This window comes from Thalassophryne amazonica, chromosome 12 (assembly GCF_902500255.1).
Source record: "Thalassophryne amazonica chromosome 12, fThaAma1.1, whole genome shotgun sequence".
NCBI lineage: Eukaryota > Metazoa > Chordata > Actinopteri > Batrachoidiformes > Batrachoididae > Thalassophryne > Thalassophryne amazonica.
In genome coordinates, this window is record NC_047114.1 from 104,530,289 (window position 1) to 104,547,244 (window position 16,956).

Here is a 16,956-nt window from a genome sequence, read left to right on the forward strand (position 1 = left end):
AGCATTCATCAACCTTCCCATTCTTTTGTTGCCTCGTCCCAACTTTTTTGAAATGTGTTGCAGGCATCCATTTCAAAATTAGCAAATATTTGCACAAAAACAAAAAATTCTATCAGTTTGAAGATTAAATATCTTGTCTTTGTGGTGTATTCAACTGAATATAGGTTGAAGAGGATTTGCAAGTCATTATATTCTGTTTTTATTTACATTTTACACAACGTCCCAACTTCATTGGATTGGGGTTGTAAATAACCATGTAGTATAGGAATATATTAGATTCCAGAAATGTACACTAAAGTGACTTGTGTGACATTAGCATCGGGAATACGTCTTGAGTGGACTCTGTGTTCACAGCAAAAATGTGCCTGTAAATGGACTGCATTTATGTAGTGCTTTTCCATCTGTATTAGAAGCTTAAAGCGCTTTACAATTATGCCTCACATTCACACAAACACACTCAGACACCAATGTCAGGGTGCTGCCATGCAAGGTGCTCACTACACACTGGGAGCAACTCAGGGAATAAGGACCTTGCCCAAGGACCCTTAGTAATTTTCTGGTCAGGCTGGGGTTTGAACCAAGGATCCTCTGGTCTGAAGCCCAATGCTTAACCACTAGACCCCTGTATTGTTTTCTACCTCATTTTCTCCTTATCTGGACTCTGGGATTATGTTTGCTTTGTTTGTTTTTGTCCACAGCCCAATGAGAGACCAGGAGAATCACTTTTGGACTTGGACTTTGATGCCTTTCAGCCAGATGAGAGTGTTTCACCAATACCACAGGTACTGTTGTGTGTTGGGGGGTTTGGCTGGACATTTTGGTGTTGTTTTCTTTTCTTTGCTCTCCAGGTGGTATGCAAACTGGTTTTTTGTCTGTGGAGACGGTGCTGGCAGAAGAGTCCTTCACCCTCATCAGCATTATTAGCTGCACCTGTGGAGGATGCTCACGTGTAAACTTAAAGACTTTCAGCTGAAGCAGATAATGAGATGGCGTTCTGCATTTAAGCCATGAGTGGTTCAAGCAAAATTGCCGGGAACTCGACCTTGTGACGTTCGTTTGTGAGACGCTGAGGACCGCGCCTGGGTTTAACACATCGTGCCTGTGAAGGAGGACGGGTGAGGGACACATGCTGTCAGCACACATCAGAGGTGATGATTGTCTGAATAAGTGTTAACAGTAATTTGGTATTTTGTTATGCAGTATATTTGAACATTGATGAGAATTGTGCAGCTCGCTTCTCACTGCCGTGGCGTACGGACTGATGATCATCCACCTGTTGTGAGAAGCTGCTCATTTACATAAAGCTTAAATTCAGACCTGAATGTGTTGCTGATAGTGTGTGCCTCTGAGGGATATTTGTTGTAGCTGTTGACTTACCTCACCTTTTCCATCCTTCACAGAGTCAGTTTGTCGTATCCACCTGGAGGGTGTTTGGCGGTGAGTCTGGGTCCAGAAGCGTCGGGCTTCGATCCATTTGGGCGCTGGAGAGCGCGCCGTCCTTCACCTCGCCAGACAAACCGCACATTTATGTTGTACACAATTATTGCACAGACGGGAAATAAAACTTGTTTTGTTTTTGGAACCGCTTTCTGGTTATTTTAGCGCTGGGTTCAGTCAGACGCTGGTCCGCTCCTCAACTCGCGTCTGCACACAACAATAGTTCCCAGCCATTCCAAAATGGACCCAGCGGCAGAAGCGGTTCCTTTTGCTGAAAAAGTTCAAGAATACTTGGAGAAGATATGGGAGCAATTACGGCCTCTCGCAAATCAAATTAAACAAACAGATGCTCGCATTACGGAGCTTGCAGCGCAAGCCGTTCTGCTTCCTGCTGCTCCAGGTGCGGCACTATCAATACCGGTGCAGATAACTCCGTCACCCAAGGGGAGGCGGAGTGCGGCGGATTATTCCGTGGATTTCCGAATTTTTTCTGCTCAGTCCGGTTGGAATGCCGCAGCTTTGAGAGGAGTGTTTGTGGATGGTTTGAACGATTCATTAAAAGACGAGCTAGCAGTCCATGACGAACCAAAAGATTCAGATGAGCTGATATCTTTGGCTATTCATCTAGATGATCGGATAAAGGAGCGTGGACGCGAGAGAGGGCGGACATCAGAGCGGGTGTTTTCGTCTCGGGGCTTTCCCTGACACAGATCAGGGCTGCCTCTTCTTCGCCCCACTGAGACTCCTCCGACGGGACCTCTGGCTCCTCTTGCGGATGACCCCATGCAGCTCGGACGAGCTGAAGCCGCCATGTTGCCCCGGTCACATAAGTGTCAAGAAAGAGAACAATGACGTATCTCCAGGTGTTCTTAGACAGGCATAATAATGGACACACACAAAAAAAGGGGCAGATCTTTGGTTGTTTAGTTATTTGGGCTGTTTTTTGTTTTCATGTAAGGGGTTATAAATTGTTTGGGGATTTAGAGGCGGTTCTGGTGGAGTGAACGACTGGCGGTTCAGAGCTCGGCTGGACTCAGGTAATCATTATTTGAAGTTAGGTAATTTTTGTTTGAGGATTGGGTCGTTTTGTTTTGTTGTTTTAATTTCCCTGTTTCCCTAACCCCAACCTCACATGCTCTAAGACCGTTTGTCTTTTGGGTTGTGGGGTGGTGCAGGTTGGTTATGCTGAGCGTTTGTCAGAAAACCTCTGCACCTAGGGGGGGGTTGTCAGGGGCGTTTTTTTGTGTTTGGTTGATCCTCGGTTTCACTCCAGCTCCGGTGGGCCTTTGACCGTTCGTCATTGGTGTTACCGGGGTGTGGTGCAGCGGGAACGTACCTCAGTCGGAGTGGTGGGCCGATCTGTTGCCGTTCGCCATTTCGGTAGTTCCACCCCTCCCGATGGGCTGGTGGTATGGTCGGTTTGGGGCACCGGACGTATTTCCGGTTTTCCGCTGCGCTTAGGGGATGGGACTGGGTTAGTTTTTCCTGTTTCCTTCCCCAGCTTGGTAGTTTTGTGCCGTTCGCCAAAATTGAGGTGACGATAGGCTCTGGGAGTGATCTGGGGTCTTTCGGTGTGCTGGGGGGGGTAACAGGGTTTGCCGGTTGTTTTATTTGCCCCCGGGGTGGTTTAATGAAGTCCGCCGGGGGTTGGATTTTGTGTTTTTTATGTTTCCTTCCAGGTTCCACCTCCAGGGTTGATGGGACGGTCCTCTGGGGGGGAATTGGCTTGTGTGGCCAACTAGCCAAGTGTGGCCGGGTCTGGGGTTCCTGGGTTGTGGGGAGGGTGCCTCCTGGGGTTGATGGTACGGTCCTCTGGGGGGCGCTGTTGCTCCATGAATACCTGGGGACCTCTGTGGGATTCCGGCTTTGGCTGTTACTCCTGGAACTGGCGGTAAAGGTCTTCTGGGGGGTGTTGGGCTCTGCAAATCGTTCTGGGGGGGTTGTTTGTTATTTTTCTTTGTGAATTTATGTTGGTATTGTGTTGTTGGGGCTATGTTGGGTTTTTGGATTTGGGTGTTTTTCTTTTCTTCCCGGGGTTGGATGGGACGGTCTCCTGGGGAGGGTTTGGGTGGGTTTTGTGTTTTTTCTTGTGTGTTGGGTTGTGTATGGGACTTTTGGGGTTTTTTGTTGATGCCAGCCGGCCTTCCAGCCGCGGTGCCCTGTCCTGCTGTCTGCGGTGGACCTTGGGAGCGTTGCGCCATCTGCTTCCTGACGAGGACCCCGGAGGGAGGTGCTGTTCTCGGGCCTGGTCTGTTCGGTCGCCGGGAGGCTTCCCGTTGATGGGGGGGTACTGTTGTGTGTTGGGGGTTTGGCTGGACATTTTGGTGTTGTTTTCTTTTCTTTGCTCTCCAGGTGGTATGCAAACTGGTTTTTTGTCTGTGGAGACGGTGCTGGCAGAAGAGTCCTTCACCCTCATCAGCATTATTAGCTGCACCTGTGGATGATGCTCACGTGTAAACTTAAAGACTTTCAGCTGAAGCAGATAATGAGATGGCGTTCTGCATTTAAGCCATGAGTGGTTCAAGCAGAATTGCCGGGAACTCGACCTTGTGACGTTCGTTTGTGAGACGCTGAGGACCGCGCCTGGGTTTGACACATCGTGCCTGTGAAGGAGGACGGGTGAGGGACACATGCTGTCAGCACACATCAGAGGTGATGATTGAATAAGTGTTAACAGTAATTTGGTATTTTGTTACGCAGTATATTTGAACATTGATGAGAATTGTGCAGTTTGCTTCTCACTGCCGTGGCGTACGGACTGATGATCCTCCACCTGTTGTGAGAAGCTGCTCATTTACATAAAGCTTAAATTCAGACCTGAATGTGTTGCTGATAGTGTGTGCCTTTGAAGGATATTTGTTGTAGCTGTTGACTTGCGCCTTGGGGCAACTGTTTGTTGTGATTTGGCGCTATATAAAAAAATTGATTGATTGATTGATTGACTTACCTCACCTTTTCCATCCTTCACAGAGTCAGTTTGTCGTATCCACCTGGGGGGTGTTCGGCGGTGAGTCTGGGTCCAGAAGTGTCGGGCTTCGATCCATTTGGGCACTGGAGAGCACGCCGTCCTTCACCTCGCCAGACAAACCGCACATTTATGTTGTACACAATTATTGCACAGACGGGAAATAAACTTGTTTTGTTTTTGGAACCACCTACTACCAACAACCAAGAGAGGCAGAGACAGACAGACCCAAGCAGAAAAACTCTGCAAGAGAATAAACATGCAAAAACCGATGAAATAAGAAAAATAACAAACAGACCAGAGAAAAAAAAAAGAAAAACAGATAACTAGACAAATTCAAACCCTGACAGTACCCCCCCTACTGCCAACACCGGATGGCTCAGGCAAATCAGGTTGAGAGGCATGAAACTCATGAATCAGGGCAAGGTCCAAAACAAAGTGGGAGGGAATCCATGACTGCTCCTCGGGCCATAGCCTTCCCAGTCCATGAGATATTGAAAGCCACATCCACGGTGGTGATAGGCCAGGAACCGCTGCACAGAAAACACTGGGCCACCATCCACACACTGGGCAAGAGGCAGTGGAATGGCCGGAGGGATTTGAAGGGCTGGTTCTGACTGGTTTAACATGGCTGACATGAAATGTAGGATGGATGCACATTGACCTAGGAAGACGGAGATGAACAGACACAGGATTAACAATCTTCAACACCGGGAAGGGAACAACAGGTAGCTCGCTTTTTGGGCAGTCCTTTCAGTGTAAGATGGTGAGTCGAGAGTCAAACCTTCTGACCAGGGGCATACAGAGGTGCAGGAGTACGTTTTTGGTCCGCTGCTGACTTGTAGGATTGAGATAAACGAAGCATTGCTCTTCTTGGCCGCTCCCAGGTTTGTCAGCAGCAGAGAATGAGACTAAATGCTGACGGGGCAGATGAGGTGGAATCTGAGGAAGGAAGAAAAGGGGGTTGATGACCAAAAACAACATGAAATGGTGAATATCTGGTCGAAGCTGATAGTAGATGGTTATGTGCAAGTTCTATGCAAGATAACTGAGAGGACCATGTGGCTGGGTGGTGTGAGGCAAGTATACGGAGTCCCTTTTCCAGTTCCTGGTTAAGTCTCTCAGATTGTCCATTGGCCTGTGGATGGCCGACATGAGACTGGCAGTGACCCCAAGAAGACGGCAGACTTCCCTCCAAAAATTGGAGACATACTAAGGACCCCAGTTGGACACTATATTCTGCAGAAATCCATGAATCTTAAAGACGTGTTAACATCACCTCGTTGGTTTCTGTAGCAGAAGGCAATTTAGGTAGGGGAATAAAATGAACCATTTTAGACAACTGATCAACAACCATGAGAACAGCAGTATTGCCCTTAGAGGGCAGCAGACCAGTGTCAAAATCTACAGTAATATATGTCCAGGGATGATTGGGCACAGGCAACGGCACTAGATAATCTGCAGGAGGACAGAAGATTTATGCATAGCACAAGTTTGACAGGCTTTGATATGTTCCGTAACATCCTTAGAGAAACCTGGCTAACAAAATTTTTACTGTATTACAAACATGGTCTTCTTAATACCTGGGTGGCAGGAGAAACGGCTGTCATGAGCCCATCTGATCACATCCCCCCTGAGAGTGCCTAGAACAAACAATTTATCCGCAGGACATCCCGGAGGAACAGGAGCATCCCCTTCGGCAGACTGGACCTTGGAGTCAATTTCCCAGATTAATGCTGAGATAAAACATGATGCTAGTAAGATGGTACCTGGATCAGACAGAGTGTCCACCGGATTGCCCTGGCGAGATAACGGATCTGGTTTCCCATTTTTAGAGCCCTGCCAGTACGAGAGAACGAAATCAAAATGGCTGAAAAAGATAGCCCACCTAGCCTAACAAGAGTTGAGATGCTTAACAGTTCGTAGATAGTTTTTGTGAACGGCATCTGTGCCCCCTCCAACCAGTGGCGGCACTCCTCCAAGGCCACTTTCACCATCTGCATGGAAAGCACCAGAACAAGGGCATGGCCAGAGAGAAGGAAACACCCACTACCAAGAACCAAGAGACAGGCAAGAGAGATAAAGACAGACAGACGCAAGCAGAAAAACCCGGCAAGAGATTAAACATGCAAAAACCAATAATATAAAAAAAAAAATAACAGACCAGAGAAAAGAAATAAAAACAGATAACTAGACAAACTCAAACCATGACACTTCCCTTTCCCATGCCACATTGACCACAGAACCTTGAACCTCTGACTGGGGGATCCCGAGGCATTCCCAGTCCAGTGTGGAGATATAATCTGTCCACCTAGTCCTGGGTCCTGGGGTCTCCTCCCAGATGGATGTGCCTGGAACACCTCCCTAGGGAGGCGCCCAGGGGGCATCCTTACCAGATGCCCGAACCACCTTAGCTGGCTCCTTTCAACGAGAATGCTGGCTATACTCCGAGCTCCCCACTGATGACCGAACTTCTCACCCTATTAAAAAAGATGAGAGTTTCACTTGGCGTGAAAATGTCAGCAGAGCTATTTTTCATAATGCATTTGGACATTTCACCACAAGAAGAGATCATTCTAGACATTTGTAATAAAATACTTAAAATAAACATGCACAACAACAATACAACAGCTAGCAGCCACATCCAGTGGACACTGACCTAAATACGCTACAGTTGTCAGAGCAGCTGTCAAAGTGACCACACCCCTAATTATACAGAATTTTATGGCTTTAAACATCTTAAACTAAGAAGTTACAACAAAATTTATCCCTCCATACAGTTGTCATTTAGGAAGAAACTAACTTTTTAGACTGTCTTATCGTTAATTTAGGTTTTTATGTTTATTTTGTAATTTCTTTTTATTTTACTATGTTTTACCTTTTTACTGTGCCATTTTTGATTTCAATTCACTTTGTGCTGCTATGAAGTGTGTGTTGTGTGAAGCGCCTTGAGGCGACTTTGTCGTGAGATGGCACTAAATAAATAAAATTTAATTGAATAATGTTCAGAACACAATATAGTATATATCTGGTGAGAGAGGAGGGCAGACTCTATGGGTGCTGTGCTGGAGAGGAGGATGAGGACTCTAATGCAGGGCATCCTGTGTAACACCAGGCATTCCTTGCATAACTGTCTGCTCAGAGTAGCAACAGCAGCAACAGGCTCCTTTCCCTGCGCTGCAGAACAGAACATTATAAGAGGTCTTTTGTCCCCTCTGCTATAAGAATTTAGAACGGCTTGGCCTGAACATTTGCATTTTATTTGCTAGTGATTTTTAAGTTAACTATGTATTTTAACGTGTTTATGCGTGGATGTGTTGCTGCTGGACAGCCGAATTTCTAGTATTTATCTATCTATCTATCTAGCACAGTGGTCCCTTGTTTATCGCTGGAGTTACGTTCTAAAAATAGCCCGCAATAGGCGAAATCCGCGAAGTAGTCAGCGTTATTATTATAGACATTTTAAGGTTGTAAAACCCCTCACTACACACTTTATACACTTTTCTCAAACAGGCATTAACATTTTCTCACTTTTCTCTTGTGTGTAAACACTCTCAAAGTTCAAACCTTAGTAGAAAAATAAGACTAACTTGTTTTCAGGCCCAAACATTTTTTTGAGAAATAAAAATAGAACGTTTTCCTATAAATAATCATGAGGGCTTTTAGAACTAACAAATTTAACTTTAACAATCAACCTACGAGGTTGGACACATAAGAAATTATTAATAGTGACTGACAAGTATTTCACAGTGCCTCTGATCGCGCCTCTTCATCCTGGCACCGCTCCGCTGTCGCGCCTTTTTCCACTGAGTCACACCTCGGTGCAGGTGTCTTTTTCCGAGTGAAGAACACAGTTATAGGTAGTTGTTGGTGCTCTTTTTTCTTCTGGGCGAGAAGATTTTTCTAAACAGACACACAGAACACAATGCGCATACTCTCCTTTCGTGGTGCCGCGACCGGCCTGCTTGATGAGGACACAGAACACAATGCGCTGTAAAAAAAAAAAAAAAAAAATCATGCTAAATTGGACTAAAAAAATCCATGAAACTGTGAGGCCGGGAAAGGTGAACCGTGTTATAGCGAGGGACCACTGTATTACGATTTGAAAACAATGAAACGGTCAAATAGAATTAGTTGAACATGGTAACAGTATCCCAGAAGAATCATTGTTGAGGATCTCACTGTTAATCTTTAGGTTTTACTTTGCTAGAAAATATGTTGTGTTTATCAGAAAAGCTTGTGAAGAAAATAAGTCAATATGTGTTATGTGTCGACGCGGGTTGAGGAGCGGACCTGCGTCTGACGGAACCCAGCGCTAAAATAACAAAATTTATTTCTTCCACCCTTTGGTGCATAACAACGTGTACAAACTAAAACAGCGTCAGTCTGGTGGAGTGAAGGCTGGCACGCGCCCAAAAGGATCGAGGCCCGGCGCTTCTGGACTCACTTTTACCGCCAAACACCCCCCAGGTGGATATGACAAACCGACTCTCTGCGAAGGATAGAAGAGGTGAGGTAAGTCAGCAGTTACAAGCAATATCCTTCAAAAGGCACACACTATCAGCAACACATTCAGGTCTGTATTTAAGCTTTATGTAAATGAGCAGCTTCTCACAACAGGTGGAGGATCAGTTGTCCGCACGCCACGGCAGTGAGAAGCGAGCTGCACAATTCTCATCACAATTCAAATATACTGCGTAACAAAATACCAAGTTACTATCAACAATTAGTCAAACAATTATTCACCTCTGATGTGTGCTGACAGCATGTGTCCCTCACCCTTCTTCCTTCACAGGCACGATGTCAAACCCAGGCGCGGTCCTCAGCGTCTCACAAACGAACACCACAAGGTCGAGTTCCCGGCAATTCTGCTTGAATCACACATGGCTTAAATGCAGAACGCCATCTAATTATCTGCTTCAGCTGAAAGTCTTTAAGGTTGCATGTGAGCACCATCCACAGGTGCTGCACATAACGTTGATGAAGGTGAAGGACTCTTCAGCCAGCACCTTCTCCACAGACAAATCAGTTTTCATACCACCTGGAGAGCAAAGAAAAGAAAAGAACACCAAAATATCCAGCCACACCCCCCCCAACACACAACAGTACCCCCCCTTTAACGGGAAGCCTCCCGGCGACCGAACAGACCAGGTCCGAGAACAGCACCTCCCTCCGGGGTCCTTGTCAGGAAGCAGACAGCATGACGCTCCCAAGGCCCACCAGAGACAGCAGGACAGGGCACCGTAGCTGGAAGGCCGGCTGGCATCAACAAAAACCCCAAAACAGTCCCTAATACAATCCAACATACAAGAAAAAACATAAAACCCACCCAAAACCTCCCCAGGGGACCGTCCCATCCAACCCCGGGAAGAAAAGAAAAATTCCCAAATGCAAAAACCCAACACAGCGCCACAAACACAATACAAACATAAATGCATAAAAGAAAAATAACAAACAACCCCCCCAGAACAACTTGCAGAGCCCAACACCCCCCAGAAGGCCTTTACTGCCAGTTCCAGGAGGAATAGCCAGAACCGGAATCCCACAAAGGTCCCCAGGTACACATGGAGCAAACGGCGCCCCCCAGAGGACCGTACCATCAAACCCCAGGAGGCACCCTCCCCACAACCCCGGAACCCCAGACCCGGCCACACTTGGCCAGTCGGCCCCACAAGCCAATTCCCCCCCAGAGCACCGTCCCATCAACCCTGGAGGTGGAACCCGGAAGGAAACAAAACAAAATCAAAGTCCAACCCCCGGAGGACTACCCTAAACAACCCCGGGGGCAAATAAAACAACCGTTAAACCCTGTTACCTTCCCCGGCACCCCGAAAGACCCCAGGTCCCTCCCAGAGCCCCTCGGCGGCTCAATTTTGGCGAACGGCACAAAACATTAAGCCGGGGAAGGGAACAGGAAAAACTAACCCAGCCCCAACCCCAAGGCGCAGCGGAAAACCGGAAATACGTCCAGTGCCCCAACTCGACCATACCCCAGCCTCTCGGGAGGGGTGGAACTACCGAAATGGCGAACGGCAACAGATCGGCCCACCCCTCTGACTGAGGTATGTTCCCGCTGCACCACACCCCAGCAACACCAATGACGAACGGTACAAAGGCTCACTGAAGCTGGAGTGGAACCGGCCCTAACCAAACCAAGAAAAACGCCCCTAACAACCCCCCCCCCCTAGGTGCAGAGGTCTTCTGAGAACGCTCAGCGTGACCAACCTGCACCACCCCACAACCCACAAGACGAACGGTCTTGGTGCAAGTGAGGTTGGGGTTAGGGATGTAGGGAAATAAAAAACAACAAAACAAAACGACCCCAAAACCCAAACAGAAAATACCTAAATACACATAAAAAAATAACGATCAAGTGAGCCCAGACGGGCTTCTAACCGCCTAACGTTCACTCCACCAGACACGCCTCTGACTCCCCAAACAAATTATAACCCCTATTCAAAGAAACAAAACATTAGCCCATACAGGTTTTTTTTTTTTTTTTTGTGTGTGTGTGTGTGTGTTATTTCGCCTGTCCCAGAACACCTGGAGATACGTCACCATTATTTTTCTTGACGCTTATATGTCGGGGCAATACAGTGGTCTCTGCTCGTCCGAGCTGCATGGGCTCGTCTGCAAGAGGAGCCAGAGGTCCCGTTGGAGGAGCCTCAGTGGGGCGAAGAAGAGGCGGCCCAGATCTGTGTCGGGGAAAGCCCCGAGACGAAAAAACCCGCTCTGATGGCCGCCCTCTCTCGAGTCCACGCTCCTTCATCCGATCATCTAGACGAATCACCAATGATATTAGCTCATCTAAATCGTTTGGCTTGTCACGGACTGCCAGCTCGTCTTTTAATGACTCATTTAACCCATCTACAAACACTCCTCGTAAAGCTGCGGCGTTCCAACCTGACTGAGCAGAAAAAATCCGGAAGTCCACGGAATACTCCGCCGCACTCCGCCTCTCCTGCCTGAGATTCAGCAACCGTTGGGCAACGGTATTCGTTTTCACCGGATGGTCAAAAACCAGTCGGAACTCCCGGGAGAAATCCTTAAAGGATCCTAACAATGGCGAGTTGTTACTCCACAACGCTGTGACCCAAGCTAAGGCGTCACCTCGGAGCAAATTTGTCACATATGAAACACGGCTCCCATCAGAAGAGAAGGAAGCCGGTCGCTGAGCAAAAACCAGAGAACATTGCATCAAAAACGAAGCACAGGCTTCAACGTCTCCCGCATAAGGCTCCGGATGACAAATAATCGGTTCGGACGCCGAATCTCTGGGTGACGGAGTTATCTGCACCGGTATCGATGGTGCCGCAGCTGGAGCAGCAGGAAGCGGAACGGCTTGCGCTGCAAGCTCCGTAACACGGGCGTCTGTTTGTTTAATTTGGTTTGCGAGATGCTGTAATTGCTCCCATATTTTCTCCAAGTGTTCTTGAACTCTTTCGGCGAAAGGAACCGCCTCTGCCGCTGGGTCCATTTTGGAATGGCCGGGAACTACTGTTATGTGTCGACGCGGGTTGAGGAGCGGACCTGCGTCTGACGGAACCCAGCACTAAAATAACCAGAAAGCGGTTCCAATAACAAAACAATTTATTTCTTCCACCCTTTGGTGCATAACAACGTGTACAAACTAAAACAGCGTCAGTCTGGTGGAGTGAAGGCTGGCACGCTCTCCAGCGCCCAAAAGGATCGAGGCCCGGCGCTTCTGGACTCACTTTTACCGCCAAACACTCCCCAGGTGGATACGACAAACCGACTCTCTGCGAAGGATAGAAGAGGTGAGGTAAGTCAGCAGTTACAAGCAATATCCTTCAAAAGGCACACACTATCAGCAACACATTCAGGTCTGTATTTAAGCTTTATGTAAATGAGCAGCTTCTCACAACAGGTGGAGGATCAGTTGTCCGCACGCCACGGCAGTGAGAAGCGAGCTGCACAATTCTCATCACAATTCAAATATACTGCGTAACAAAATACCAAGTTACTATCAACAATTAGTCAAACAATTATTCACCTCTGATGTGTGCTGACAGCATGTGTCCCTCACCCTTCTTCTTTCACAGGCACGATGTCAAACCCAGGCGCGGTCGTCAGCGTCTCACAAACGAACACCACAAGGTCGAGTTCCCGGCAATTCTGCTTGAATCACACATGGCTTAAATGCAGAACGCCATCTAATTATCTGCTTCAGCTGAAAGTCTTTAAGGTTGCATGTGAGCACCATCCACAGGTGCTGCACATAACGTTGATGAAGGTGAAGGACTCTTCAGCCAGCACCTTCTCCACAGACAAATCAGTTTTCATACCACCTGGAGAGCAAAGAAAAGAAAAGAACACCAAAATGTCCAGCCACACCCCCCCAACACACAACAATATGTCATGTTTGTAAAATATTTATTTTTCATTTGAAAATCTTATGAGCTGTCTGTCTTCCTAGGGATTTGGTTCATTGGCTATAAATATAAATCCTAAATTTATTCTGATGGATGGATAGATAACAACCTGTCATACAGTGTGCATATTTCTACTGTACTTAGGAAACTCAAAGTAAAGATTATGGCCCAGTCACATGGCACTTAACGAAGGGCAACGAAGCCCTGACAAAACAAGAAATCTGGACTTTCATTGACTTTTGTTGGCATCGTTTAACCTTTGCGCAGCTTCGTTCCTGCAGCTGGCGCTTTGTCAAGATTTTTAAACTGTTGAAAAATTTGAACGAAGGGCAACGAAAACCTCAATTCGTCTGTTTCATTTTGCTGTCGTTCTTGACGTTTTTAATCATTTGTTTAGTTTTTGTAACGTTATTGTTTAATTTGACTTCGTCGACAGACAGTGAGGATTCTGGTGATGAAGGAGATGATCCCTGTTTTGTTCTAGATGTGGAACCAAAGCAGGTGGACCCACCGATGTGCCCACAGATCTCCACAGCTTCGGTTTGCAATTTCTTCAGGACTCAGGCACTATGAGCTCCATCCCAGCGCCGAGTCCTGGAACTCAGAGATGCAGACACACACTGCTCCAGCTGTGGCTCCAGGCTTGTTTCATTTAAAGCGTAGAGATCGTTAGCTTCGGTTTTGTTTAGTTCCTCTTTCGTCCCTTTTGTGCTCTTGCTTTGCAGGCTGATAAAAGCTCTTTCGTCCACCTTTTCTCAACGAATTGTGACTTTTTTTACTTTTTCCCTTCGTTCAGGAATCCTCGTGTGCCGTGTGACTGGGCCATTAGCTCATATTTTTGAAATGTCTTGTTACTTTTAGTGTTAACAAAACAAACTGCTTTTCTCGTAGTGATCGATTACAGTGATACATTTGCATGCAGCCTTGTTCACTTTATGTAGCCCTCATGTCACATGACTGTTTACATATAAAATCTCTGAAATGACCATATTTACTTTTCACCATATTAACCATCTGCACGCTTCCCCCTGTAGACTGCTGTACCCTGGGACATGTGGTCGGTGAGTAAATTCACAACCTTGTGAGAAAACCCAAGTCAAAAAGTCAAGTATGTTTTTATTGTCTTGACATTTCACAAAAGGAAATAATTATGAAGTCACAAATCAAATAGCAGCAAAAAATAGATTTTCCAAGCACATGACAGCACAGAATTGCAGATCATTCACTAACTACATTTACATGATTTTCAAACAGACTGAGATCATTTTAAATTTACACCTATCATTTACATGGGTATAATGTATATCATTTTCATGGGTATAATATATATGTTACACATACAGTAGTGTTCAGAATAATAGTAGTGCTGTGTGACTAAAAAGATTAATCCAGGTTTTGAGTATATTTCTTATTGTTACATGGGAAACAAGGTACCAGTAGATTCAGTAGATTCTCACAAATCCACCAAGACCAAGCATTCATGATATGCACACTCTTAAGGCTAAGAAATTGGGCTATTAGTAAAAAAAAGAAACGGGGGTGTTCACAATAATAGTAGTGTGGCATTCAGTCAGTGAGTTCGTCAATTTTTTGGAACAAACAGGTGTGAATCAGGTGTCCCCTATTTAAGGATGAAGCCAGCACCTGTTGAACATGCTTTTCTCTTTGAAAGCCTGAGGAAAATGGGACGTTCAAGACATTGTTCAGAAGAACAGCGTAGTTTGATTAAAAAGTTGATTGGAGAGGGGAAAACTTATACGCAGGTGCAAAAAATTATAGTCTGTTCATCTACAATGATCTCCAGTGCTTTAAAATGGACAAAAAAAAACCAGAGACGCGTGGAAGAAAATGGACAACAACCATCAAAATGGATAGAAGAATAACCAGAATGGCAAAGGATCAATCAATCAATCAATCAATCAATTTTTTTTATATAGCGCCAAATCACAACAAACAGTTGCCCCAAGGCCCAGTTGCCCCATTGATCAGCTCCAGGATGATCAAAGACAGTCTGGAGTTACCTGTAAGTGCTGTGACAGTTAGAAGATGCCTGTGTGAAGCTAATTTATTTGCAAGAATCCCCCGCAAAGTCCCTCTGTTAAATAAAAGACGTGCAGAAGAGGTTACAATTTGCCAAAGAACACATCAACTGGCCTAAAGAGAAATGGAGGAATATTTTGTGGACTGATGAGAGTAAAATTGTTCTTTTTGGGTCCAAGGGCCGCAGACAGTTTGTGAGACGACCCCCAAACTCTGAATTCAAGCCACAGTTCACAGTGAAGACAGTGAAGCATGTTGGTGCAAGCATCATGATATGGGTATGTTTCTCCTACTATGGTGTTGGGCCTATATATCACATACCAGGTATCATGGATCAGTTTGGATATGTCAAATACTTGAAGAGGTCATGTTGCCTTATGCTGAAGAGGACATGCCCTTGAAATGGGTGTTTCAACAAGACAATGACCCTAAGCACACTAGTAAACCAGCAAAATCTTGGTTCCAAACCAACTGTCATGGTTTAGTCCCCAAAGAAGGCAGGTTTGGACCCCAAATGCAGGTAGCCAAAAGACACAAGAGGTGATGGCAAATATACAGTTATTTAATGAACTCCAGAATAATAGTGAACATCAAATCCAAGAAACATCCAAAACCTAGAAAAAAAAACCAGGACAGACTCCAAAAGACAAAAATGTTCACCAAAAATCTCAAACCCAATGACTGAGGTCAAAAAGCAAACTGGAGGATAAATTCAATTTCAATTCTGTTTATTTGCCAGACACTTGTCCAAATCCACATAATACTGATAGTACAAACCCCCCCCCCCCCCCCCCCCCCCCAAAAAAAAACAAACACATCAAGACAGACCAGGACAATCAAACAGAAACAACATAAAAAAGAACAAAATAAAATAATTAAAATATATACAGACATTTTATCCAGTGCGCTCTCAGCCTGGATGTATACCTTGCGCTACTCACAGTTGGATTTGAGAGTGCCACCATGATATTATTGGAAGAATCATCCAGGCGTTGTATAAACTTGTGCATTCAATTTCTTAAAAGTGCATGAAGTGTGCTTACTCCTACAGACACAAACAACTGGCTCGCACTCCCTCCTCTGGGAACCCTAAATAAAATTCTTAAAGCATCGTTGTATGCTACTTGTAATCTCTGCATGCTGGACTTTTTGTAAGAAGACCAGAGGTGTGCAGTGTGCCTTGAACAAAACCACTTTAACTTGAGTGGAGCAAAATGTAAATTTACGGGCTATAGTGTTTGCCTGCGCATATAACTTACAACACTGTCTGTATATGTCATCATCATCATTCATATCATCTGTAATACAGTGCCCTAGGTATTTTATCTTTTTGCAGACATCAAGAGGATTATTAGACAGTCTGAACACAGGAAATTTGAGACTTTTATCCTGTTTAGTTCTACATATTAGAACAGCGCTTTTGCTGGAATTATACTTTATGTCAAATTGCAAACCATAGTCAGAACATACATTAAGAAGCTGTTGCAGCCCAGCACTACTTGGACTAAAGGTCACAAGGTCATCTGCATACATAAGATGATTGACTAGTACACCACCAATCATACAACCTGTGGTACAGTCATTCAAGCGTCTAGACAGCTCGTCCATATACAGATTAAATAAAACAGGGGACAAAATGCCACCCTGCCTAACTCCATTGGTCACAGTAAAAGGGTCAGATATACTACCCCCCCCACTTGATGTGCATTTTCTGGTGTGCATACCAATAGGCAAGTACCCTCACAATGTATCCAGGCACCCCTCCTTGCTTTAATTTAATAAATAGCTTTTTGTGATTCACGCGATCAAATGCCTTGGAAGCATCTATGAAACACATTAAAACAGTTGAATTTTTAGATTTATACAAGTTCACTATTTCTTTTAAAGCATAAATACACATATCTGTGCCATGCTTTGGCTTGAACCCAAACTGATTGTCAAGGGAAGAGATATATACATTCACTCTGTCAAGGAGAATTCTTTCCATCACCTTTGACAGTATACTGGCCAGCGCAATAGGTCGATAATTGTCCAGACAGCCAACCTTTCCAGTTTTGTCCTTAATGACCGGTACAAGCAGAATGGATAGCATACGATCTGGCAATATGCCATGTATCCACA

The 16,956-nt window shown here is 45.5% G+C and overlaps 1 protein-coding gene across 1 annotated transcript in view; it reads left to right on the forward strand.

The window, feature by feature from the left end:
- amph (amphiphysin) overlaps positions 1-16,956 on the forward strand; it is a 424,563-nt gene that overhangs the window by 216,909 nt on the left and 190,698 nt on the right. Inside the window, exons 12-13 of the mRNA XM_034182651.1 lie at positions 699-782; positions 13,830-13,856. Coding sequence (XP_034038542.1) covers positions 699-782; positions 13,830-13,856 — 111 coding nt within the window. The remainder of the gene's footprint in view (positions 1-698; positions 783-13,829; positions 13,857-16,956) is intronic.